Source organism: Vespula vulgaris, chromosome 5 (genome assembly GCF_905475345.1).
Source record: "Vespula vulgaris chromosome 5, iyVesVulg1.1, whole genome shotgun sequence".
NCBI classification, from domain to species: Eukaryota; Metazoa; Arthropoda; class Insecta; order Hymenoptera; family Vespidae; genus Vespula; species Vespula vulgaris.
In genome coordinates this window covers 5,623,146-5,633,412 of record NC_066590.1, presented here as the reverse complement: position 1 = coordinate 5,633,412, position 10,267 = coordinate 5,623,146, and the positions used below count along the sequence as shown (strand labels likewise).

Genomic DNA, 10,267 nt, shown 5'->3' with positions numbered 1-10,267 from the left:
TGCACGAAGTGTTCACGTGCGAAAACAAAAAAAAAAATTTTATACCGATGATGGTTACTTGTTACTATTAGACATTCTGCCGAAATAATTAATCGAAAGTATATTATTACTCAGCAAACGATAAGTTAAAGATAATGTTGCGCATACCTTTGCGCAGAAATTTAGTAATATATTATTTAAGGGAAGAATAAAATATAGAAAAACTCAAAAAATTTAAATAATAAGACGTCGAGCACATATTCCGTTAATAGAATTTTAAAGGAAATGTCTATGATGTTCACATAACGTTAACTTGTCCTAGAGCATCACTATTGCGCGCCCTATTTGCAAATATTCTACATCTATATAAAAGGGCTAATGTTTGTTCGCAAATAATATTATACCTCAAAGCTCTCTGGAATTGAACGATTTTTTTAGACTTGAATTTTCTTTCACGAAATCTTCAGTGTAACGATATTTTTTTTGTTGTTGTACCATAATAAATTTATGTATATCTTATATAAAAAAAAAATGTACAAGTCATGTTATATGTACCAGTAATTTTATGCGAACAAACGCAAGTACATTAAAACATCCATGTACGTTAAAAAACGTACTGTTGTTAATTTATTCCTGCCTCCTTGCGTTCGTACATATTTAAAAGCAAAGATTCACTGATCTCCAAACGAAGAGATATTTTGCGATAGAACGAGCTATTGTATAATCAATGACTAAGTATTAATTGTATTTAAAAATTGTACTCACTCATCGACATGCAAAAAACTGACTTCATAAAGTCTTAATTCTTTACCATCTTCAGAAGTCAAAGATAACGTTGTCTCATATACTCGTAAATCAGTCGGTAAAAGATGAACTGTCATTGGAACATACTGATTTGCTAATCTCACGTCTGCGTACATAATAATATTTAAAAAAATCAATCCTCTAGCATAATTTAGATTTTATAATGAATAAAAAGATTAAAACCAACAGCAAAAAAGATTAACACTTAAAATTAAGCAGATATACTTACCATTTATAATAAAAGTCTCTGGTACTGTGAGAAGATCATTTTCTTTTGATGCAGAAACAGAGTATCTAACTTTTGTTTTAAATATATGCGTGAATTCTAAATTCGCGGTCTCATTGTCATTACCCATGAGCCAGTGTATTAATCTTAATCCAATATATGTATCTGAAATAATTGATACGGCATGTAACTTTATAAAACGATATTTTCATTGAATGCAAATAAAAAACACAACTTAGTATTACCTAAATATCGAGACCAGAATGCACGTTCTTTGATATCTAATGTTTTTTGGAACATATGGGCGATACAGCCCCAAAGTTTATTATTCCGAGATGGTATAAGAACTGTAACGTTACATGGACAATCCGCATTCGATCCTTGGTCGTCAGTGCAAATACACTCTTTATATTCTTTATTCCACTGTACCACGATATGATCGATTACGGTTGGTTGACAACGTGAAATTATCTATATTATTATATTGATAAATGTTAATTATATGCACAGAATTTATAAATTTTTTAATAAGAATTTAATACTGACCTGAATAATGAAATCGCCCGTTTTAGATTGACAAATGAGCCAACATTTTCTAGTACTAGGTGTTACACATGCAACGGTGATTCCTAAATTAATCTCCGTTACATCTTCATCAACTGTGATAATCTTTTGATTCAAAAATAATCTTCTAGGTATTTTTCTTGTTCGTAATTCTGACCATTTTGTCATTTTTAAATTTGCTAGATAAAAATACATGTTTTTAGTTTAAGACGGATATTCTGACATGATGTATATATTACGTGTCTTATTCGGTTGTTCTTCGGTCATCCATATTTCATAATCTGCTGCATTTTCGTATGGTATTTTAATGATTAAAATAGTGTTCAAAATTTCATAAAGTTTACTGCGTATGACGTGTTTTTGCGATATTTCTAAGCTGTTAATGTTACCTTCCAATACATAAGTTTGATTAGTACCAAATTGTGGGCCATATGCAGCACCGCAAAGTAGTAAATACGCTACAAAATGTATGATTATATAAACATAGTGTTATTTATAACTATCGTCATTTATATACCTTTTGTTTTTCTTATCTTTTTTGCATGGAAACATATTTTCACTTGTACGCTGTCGTGAGGATTAATACGAATGTTCGATTGAGTTTGTACTAACGAGAAAAAACCATTATCGTTGCCAATAAAAACTAACAAATATTTGACTGGATTATCCGTTACATTTGTAAAAGTTACTTGTTTAACGACAGTTCTCGTTAAAGGACAATTAAATCTTATCTTCATTAGTAAAAAATATGTTATATTATTATCTTCGATAAAAAACAATTTTAATGTTTAAATAACAAACCTTTGATTTCGGTAAGTAGGAAGGCAAAGTTTCAAACAAATGAGCGACTAACATCAACATTTGTACACTATTTGGATGAACAATCTGTGACGGTGTTATCATAAAGCCAAGTCTAATTTTTATCCAGCTGGTTACCAAACAAATCGCATTGTGTAATGCCTACATACATACATACGTGTATATATATATATATATATATATATATATATATATATATATATATATATAGATGAATTAATAGTCATCGTAAAAGAAGTTTATTTTTAGTGCAAGTTACAATTTACCTCTTCGATACTTTTGGGATTAATATATAAATTTGAAAAATACTCCTCAATTAGAAAAGGGCAATAAGCACCAGTAACTGCGATTAATATAATGCCATCCGACAAAATGAAATCGAAGTTATCGATGTTCTTTTCAGGTGCTATATTATTTTGCTTTGATGAAGTTAATGTTATTTTTTTATCAGTTAACCAATCTTGATTTCTTTGTTCTTCATAATGATGATATAACCAAGATAACAATAATACTTCTTGGTTTGAATGATCATTATTTTCTTTTGTACGTTCGTGCATAAGATTGATAATATTCTCGATGCTTTTATCATGAAAATCTGTCATTCTTCGAAGACTGGAAAAAATAATAATTGAGGTAAATAATATATTTATAAAAATTACATTTTTTAAAAATTCTCTTCAAACCTTGAAGTCGATGACACAGACTCTCGATAATTTGTAGATCGCCTTGATTGAGATGCTTCTGAGTATACTGTTAATTTTTTTCTTAATTCATTCTCGTTTATATGATTGAATTTAAAACACTTGTATGTTTGCAAAATTAAATCCAGCCAGCACTGTTTGCTTCTTGATTCGAATAGCGACTTAGATAATTTTGTAAATTGACAAGATTCTATTTTCTTTTTTTGTAACTGTGAAATATACTTTATTAGATATTTTGTAGTTCAATTGTCAACAGGAACTTACAGAAAATTTCATGGAGTCAATGAAAACAACATAATCATTATAATTCAAAAGAAAGTATGCTGACACATGAGCCAAACATGCTCCTTGTTCGAGTAAAAAATCAAGTATTTTTTCATATTGTTGAAGAATAATATCGATACGTAGAATATTATCCACAGGCAATGACGACCTAATATCATTAGAAATGATATATCGTTTGAGTGATATTGAGTATGTGATAATAATGAAAAAACAGTGATTTATAAGATAAATTGCTTACAATTTTTCAACATAATTATAAACGTTTGATCCTATTAATGACTCTAATACGTCAACAAAAGATTTACCGAATGATGAACTCTTTTTTTTAATATTACTATGTGTTGTTTCTGTTTGATTGACGATCGAGAAAGTAGCTGTGATGCCACTCGAAATATTTGCGTAAAAACTATATTTAAAAATATTTGTATATAACCATTGCTCCACACATAGTAATACTCTATGCATATGTTTTTCATAATTACTGCAAGATGAAATTTATATCACAAATACGTGTATATATAATATAATACAAAACTAAAGTAATATTTTATGCTTGTTACGTTTATGTTATGTTACTTACTTCATAATTCCATTATTTTCTGGAAAATAAGGATACATAATTCTACTATCCTCAATAGATAGTTCAGTAGAAGTATATAAATCTTCTGGAGATCGAGTTTGATTGAATAATTCTTCCTCGTTATCATTAATTTCGTCACTCTCAATTTTTGTCAATCTTATACTCTCTATACTCTTAAACTTCCATATAGACTTTGAAGTCCGTACTTTATTTTTAGCATTAGATGATATTTGATCTAAGATTCTGTTTTGCGATGTTACAGTAAAATTTTTTTCCTAGCATATGCAAATACAGAAAAAATATTTGACGAAAATTTATCGTTGAAATGTAATATATAATGCAATTCAAAAATTTACTTGTCTTCGAAAATGTGCAAAATTCTGTTTATTGTCGTAATCATTTTCTTCTGTTTCACTTTCTGAGTCCGTAACAGGTATTGATATCTCATTTTCGTACATTTTTTTTTGATTATAATCGGACGACGTTGTAAGATAAGCATGAGTTGTCAGCAAATTATTATCTGCTGCCGCATAAACTGTTACAAAGCATACAACGAGGCTTCCTTCAGCGTGAAATTCAATCTTCGAGCAAAATGATACTGTTGAATTGCTTTTAAAAGAAACAATAACATCTAATTCGGTGTACCTTAAAATTAAAGTAATAATTTAAAATCATGACTAATTATTGTTTTATCATCTAAAAATAGATGTATATAATACAATGTTACTTACGATGTCGCAGGAATAATATTACTATTTGGAAAGCGAATGGTTAACATTTCATTTTGAAAATGGCCACTACATCTATCAGGTGGTAATATATTCCATGAAATGTTCGAAGTATGCTCAAAGTATTGTGCTTCTAGTTTGAAACTTTCCTCTACGCAAGTATTAAAAGGTGCAGGTAAAAGGTATATTTCAGAGACATTCGCATATATTGATTCTTCTGCATTTATACCATCGAAACGGATTGTGTTAAATAATATATCTTCTGAATTCCTTCGTATAAAAACTAGGGCTTCGAGCTTGAAAGTTCCCCGACAGTTCGGCTTGAATCCGATAGTAAAAACAGTTTTTTCTTTTGGAAGTAACGTACAGACAATTGACTTCGAAGTTATCGTTGGTTCGGTACCACAAAACCAATGAATATAAAACGGACAGTTTTCTATGAAATTATCAGTTTTTATAGTTACTGTAACTTCTTTCAACGTGTCAGGATTGTCGATTCTAAGCTCATCTATCACCTGCACAAATTATTCCAAAAATAAAGCTAAAGAATTTTTATCAACATTGTTCCTTAAAACTCACATTGTTACTGGCAACATTAAAAACAAATGTGAATTTATTGAATATTACAATACGTCCAGCAACTGTGAAATCAACAGAAATAACGGGTAGATTTAAGGGTAATTTAAGAAACGTGATTCCTTTTATATTTTTATAAAATTCTTTTTGCGACGATAGATATTCCTGTGATTTTAATGTTTTCGGATCTGTTTCCGATACTGGTCCAAGTAAATCATTGATAACAATCGGAAGATAAAAAACATAACTTGCTGGATCCAGTGGTTGAAAATGTAGATAAAAATTAAAACTTGATCCTGCTGGAATTATCACACTCATCCCTTTCTCTATTAGTTTACGAAAAAAATAAAAATTGGATAAAATAGCAAGCAATTTTTACGAGAAAAGAATACACACCTATGATATTAATCTTCTTATTTGGTATTATAATAACGTTAAATTCAGGATATTCTTCTAAAACAAATTGTAATTTTGATCTACTTGTTCCAATATTAGTGACCTTTATCAAATGACTCTGAAATGTATCTACGATTACACGATGTTGTTCTATGGAATATGGTGTAAATTTTAATCGTGGAAATGGCACGTGTCCTGTAATTCTCCATTGTAATTTTATATTTTTTTGAACAATAACGCAAATCATAACGATAAAATCGATGCATACATCGAATTTGAGAGATGCCTGATAAAAACATATTTTATTAAATGTAACAAATCATTTTTTATATAAGAAAAAAATTAAAAAGAAACCTCGAGAATAGCGATCCCTCTTGGTGGTACTATTCCTTTCGGTGGATCAATTTCGCATCCACGTATTAAAGATGCAGAGTCGATCTCATAAAAAACCTCTGTTAATTCAGAATTGAGTAAAATTCCGTACACTCTGGTTGGTAAATTAAGAGGTAAATCTCCTAAATTCATATGATCATTGACGAAAATAACCGTTGGCTTTACGGGTAATATGTTGCATCGCAATATCGAAGAACTCTCGCTTTCGCATTTTATAATCATCTCAGCAAAGGATGATTTTGAAAGATCAGCATTGTATGAAACACATGTATTTAAAACACTGTTACCTCGTATAGTACCATTCTTTGGCTCTATAGAAAAACAGGAAGCGGCAGGTATGCTCCAGCTATATAAAAAGAAATTCTATTAAAAAAAGAAAAAAAAAACAGTACTTTGTCATTTTCTCACTTATATTAATTAAATGCAAACTTGAAGTGTGTTGAAGCATCCAATTTATTTCTAATCTCGACAACGGACCACTGTGGTCGATATGATTCATCTTCCAAATAATTTTTTCCGATCGTAATTTCTCGCTTGTCGATGGATAAATTTTTAAGTACAATTTCTGCGATTATGTTCAATTCGAAAGAATGATTGTCATTAATATTGTAATTTATCAAATTATTAAATTTTCCCATTCGATCGCTGTAAAACTCAATGAGTTTTGTCACAGTCTTTTCAGGTTGTAAAATTATTGTATCCCCTTCAGGAAATCGGATATTTTTTAACAGACTTACAAATTGAATTTTTATTGAAAATTCATTTCTGTTATGAGCAATTAATTGCCGATAGCTAAATGTTTTCCAGGCCACCTAAGAAGAGCACATCTACCAATTTCATTTATATAAAAATCGTATTAATTTAATTACCATTCCAAAATCGATTGCTGTAGGATAAACGTAAACATTATATATTTGTAACGGCGATAATGGAATCAGCACTTCAGCATTGATTTCAGAAGTCGAAGGTGTCTTTTCAAGGAACTCCTCACAAGGAAATATCCGTGGTAATTTTTTAAATTGTCTAGGAATTCGTGTAAGTCGAGAAATGATTTCAGCATCGTTATCTGCATTATGAAAAAATTCTACCGTTGATGTTTTCATCATATTTTTACGTGACAAACGTGACATATGAAGATAAGCAGCCCAATACAAACGGTGCTTATTTACGATATTCGCTTGTTTAGTAGGTAAAGCTTCAGGATGAATAGGACCACCCGAGTAACGCAGTTTACCAGTAAAAATAGTTCTCACCTAAACAGAGATAAAATATAAAAATATTTAATTTTTTCGATAGAATAAATATGTGATAACTATTATACATACTGGTAATCCTCTATAAGGTCTCAAAGATTTTTGTGTGTCATTTGGATAAGCAGGTAAACTATCGAGGATAATATTTGCATGAATTAATTTTTTATTTGCCCATGGTCTTTTCGGATCTTTCTCAACTAATAACATTGCTTGCTGTGGTTTCTTTATATTCGAACCAAAAGTAACACAATCCGTCATAAATCCAACTTCATGAGTTATCAATGGCGTTATCCCTGAAGAAAATATCTTCTCTAAATATCACAACCAAAACATATGATTCAACAGACAGAAGAGATTACCCGTAACGAACTGAGTCATCGGTCTTTTAGTCTTGAGAAGAACATTCAGCATGCATGTTACGCGATAAGTATCGATATTCACTTTCGTTGGATATTTCGATAAAACTGAATCTTCAGAATCCACAATAACATTGATTAAAAGCACGAACGAAGGTCCAACTATCGAATTCGAAAGATGCCTAAAATTAACAAAAATGGATAGTAATGCAAATATAGATTTACCATTTTCTCTGGCTTGAACTTTAACAAGCACTTCAATAGATCCTTCAGGTTTCAATTTCGCAGATTCCGGAATAAATTGAACAGCTGCCATTGGCTGACATTGTAACAAAACTGATTTAATCTTCGATAAATTTGAAATACAAATGACACGTTGAGAAATTTCTCCAACATTCAGATCACCGAAGTACAGAATGTCGGGCCATAGATTGAGCTTAATTATTTCCATCTCACCATAAAGACAAAGTCTAACATCATTATCGGCTGGTTGAACAATCGAACAATTAGACATTGAAGACATTGAAAGGCCCAAAAATGTTTCTTCTAAAATTAGATATTTTACTATAAATAATAAGAAAAGTTTGGATAAATTAACATAGGAATATAAAACCGACGCATGTCAATTTTCTCAACGGCTTCGTCAGTACAAATTCCCTTTATGCTGTCAATGGCTGAAACAAATAGATTTATATATGATAAAATATCTATACAAAAAATATTTATTTAAATATTTCATAGCAAAAAGATTCACCCGAAACATTTATTGCAGCTTTACGGATTTTTATTATTCTGATAAAAGCCATAAAATCATTATTCTTATTCTCCATTTTTTGATGTTTCAAGTCTTCTTGCTTAGATAATATTTTTCGAGATTCTAATGATCGCATTGTTGGACAAAAACTAAACATTCAGTTATATATTGAAATTACAGGTTCTATTTTCTTTAATTTATAATCCGCTGTGGACTCACCCAATTTCAAAAATTATGCCTTCGAAAGGATCGATACGTCCCTCGATTGGATTAATTTCGAAAGCACCATAAACTGGAAACTCCTTGCTATTAATAGTCTGAAGAAAGAAATTAATCTGTTCTCAAGTAATTTATCAACAATAAATAACTTAGAGTCTCAAGAATATTTTTTCTAGCTCCTTCCACGAAATATAGAATTATGCTTAATTACCCGAATATTATTCTCCAATTACCCGAATTGGCTTCAATTCATTATTAACTTCGCCCAGCACGATGTAATTGCAGGCTCGAGATGAGATATTCCGTAGAACAAACGTACTATATTTGCGTGTGTTTTTTACAGTCGGTGGAAAATCTATAAGAGTGAAATCTCCTGCTGTATTTGGATGATAAATGATTAAACGATGAGTGATGACATTCGCTTTCAATGGGACTCGAATATTCGGAGTTGATTTAATCCTAAAATTGAAACAAACAATGCACATATGTAAAAAATAATCCTAGATTTAAAGAACTTTACCAAAATTCGTTAAAGAATACACCCTCCTTTAGACCTGTTATTTCAACTTTCAGAGTTACCGTTTTATTTGGTCGAACTATACCTCGCAATGGTTTCACATTTATATTAAGACCATTTTGACCTACATCTACGGAAAATCTATATGTATGTGTGGAAAAATAATTAAATATATTTTAAAATTATTTCTCCAATGATAACAATTTTTTGGAAAATCTAAACAAGAATAATCACCTAGTAGTTTTTCCACCTTCGTTAAAGATAGTTATTTCTTTGGGTTCAGAAGTGTAGCCCACATCAATAGTTCCAAAATCAATCGATGTTGGTTTAATGCCAATGCGTTCCGTTATGAGAGTACAAATTACACAGTAATCAAGGATCTTGTCGTTGATTTCAATTGGAATTATTGCATGCAGTAATGCAGGTCTTTTAAAAGAGTATATCACAGAACTTGATATACTTAATCCAGGACTTAACATCACTCCTGTTTGGGAAGTCTTCACTTGAAAGGCCTATAAAAACTTGCAATTATATACTTGCTATAAGAACTTAACGATTAAATTAGATATCATTGTTTGTGTAATAATTATTTATAATCTATTCTTATCTACCAAAGAAGATGGTTTCCGTATCCTTATAAATGCTGGTTTAGTACCAACATTTTTTATGACAATTTTTTGACTACAGGTAAGGCCTTCCCTAGCATCTTTAAATTCGATATAATTCGGGCTAATATGAACGTCATCATAATAACTGATTGGTACCACTTCAACCGTTGTAGGAAAATATTTCATTTCTATATTTTCTTGCATCAGGGTAATTGAATTTTGCATCTGTAATCAATATTAAATTTCAATTTATATCTCAAAGAATATAAGTTATATGTAATTGTTATATCATTAAATACAATATTTTTATTTGATATCTAAACATTAAAAATGTATAAGAAAAGATATTACAATATGATTTCGTGTAACGTTCATAATGGTATCATTACGGTTTTCAGTATCGTTATTTGCCTTCCTAAGAGTTATAATATTCTTTATATCCATATTGTCCAAATCAATCGTACTTTATAAATAAAATAATGAAAATACTTAATTAGTCTTAAAATATC

At 30.0% G+C, this 10,267-nt stretch overlaps 2 protein-coding genes across 2 annotated transcripts; both read right to left on the bottom strand.

Annotated features, from left to right (window-relative positions):
* Positions 1 to 740: 740 nt before the first annotated feature.
* Positions 741 to 8,704, bottom strand: LOC127063871 (cilia and flagella-associated protein 47-like). Its single transcript, XM_050994139.1, has 23 exons — positions 8,415 to 8,704; positions 8,278 to 8,334; positions 7,664 to 8,206; positions 7,377 to 7,597; positions 6,921 to 7,304; positions 6,481 to 6,863; positions 6,013 to 6,397; positions 5,659 to 5,944; positions 5,247 to 5,588; positions 4,690 to 5,194; positions 4,315 to 4,603; positions 3,959 to 4,233; positions 3,617 to 3,859; positions 3,358 to 3,526; positions 3,076 to 3,302; positions 2,659 to 3,004; positions 2,375 to 2,533; positions 2,091 to 2,304; positions 1,813 to 2,031; positions 1,556 to 1,752; positions 1,255 to 1,480; positions 1,013 to 1,174; positions 741 to 889 (listed from the first exon to the last, which is right to left on the bottom strand). Exons 1-23 carry the CDS (start codon positions 8,569 to 8,571, stop codon positions 741 to 743), a joined length of 6,138 nt encoding a protein of 2,045 aa, XP_050850096.1. The 5' UTR covers positions 8,572 to 8,704.
* On the bottom strand, positions 8,524 to 10,231 carry LOC127064078 (uncharacterized). The gene is made up of 7 exons (XM_050994606.1): positions 10,110 to 10,231; positions 9,762 to 9,983; positions 9,385 to 9,662; positions 9,154 to 9,291; positions 8,845 to 9,092; positions 8,634 to 8,731; positions 8,524 to 8,563 (listed from the first exon to the last, which is right to left on the bottom strand). The coding sequence occupies exons 1-5, from the start codon at positions 10,200 to 10,202 to the stop codon at positions 8,852 to 8,854; spliced, it is 972 nt and encodes a 323-aa protein (XP_050850563.1). The 5' UTR covers positions 10,203 to 10,231; the 3' UTR covers positions 8,524 to 8,563; positions 8,634 to 8,731; positions 8,845 to 8,851.
* Positions 10,232 to 10,267: the final 36 nt, after the last annotated feature.

Bases quoted from the DNA above. Each gene is read 5' to 3' on its own strand.
- LOC127064078 (XM_050994606.1), bottom strand. From the start codon at position 10,202: ATGGATATAAAGAATATTATAACTCTTAGGAAGGCAAATAACGATACT. The intron at 9,292-9,384 runs GTGATTATTCTT...ACATACATATAG, and splicing joins GAAGGTGGAAAAACTACTAG to ATTTTCCGTAGATGTAGGTC. The intron at 9,093-9,153 runs GTAAAGTTCTTT...TTTCAATTTTAG, and splicing joins GTATTCTTTAACGAATTTTG to GATTAAATCAACTCCGAATA.
- LOC127063871 (XM_050994139.1), bottom strand. From the start codon at position 8,571: ATGTTTAGTTTTTGTCCAACAATGCGATCATTAGAATCTCGAAAAATA. The intron at 4,234-4,314 runs GTAAATTTTTGA...TGCATATGCTAG, and splicing joins TTGCACATTTTCGAAGACAA to GAAAAAAATTTTACTGTAAC. The intron at 1,753-1,812 runs GTAATATATACA...ATTTTTATCTAG, and splicing joins AGAACAACCGAATAAGACAC to CAAATTTAAAAATGACAAAA.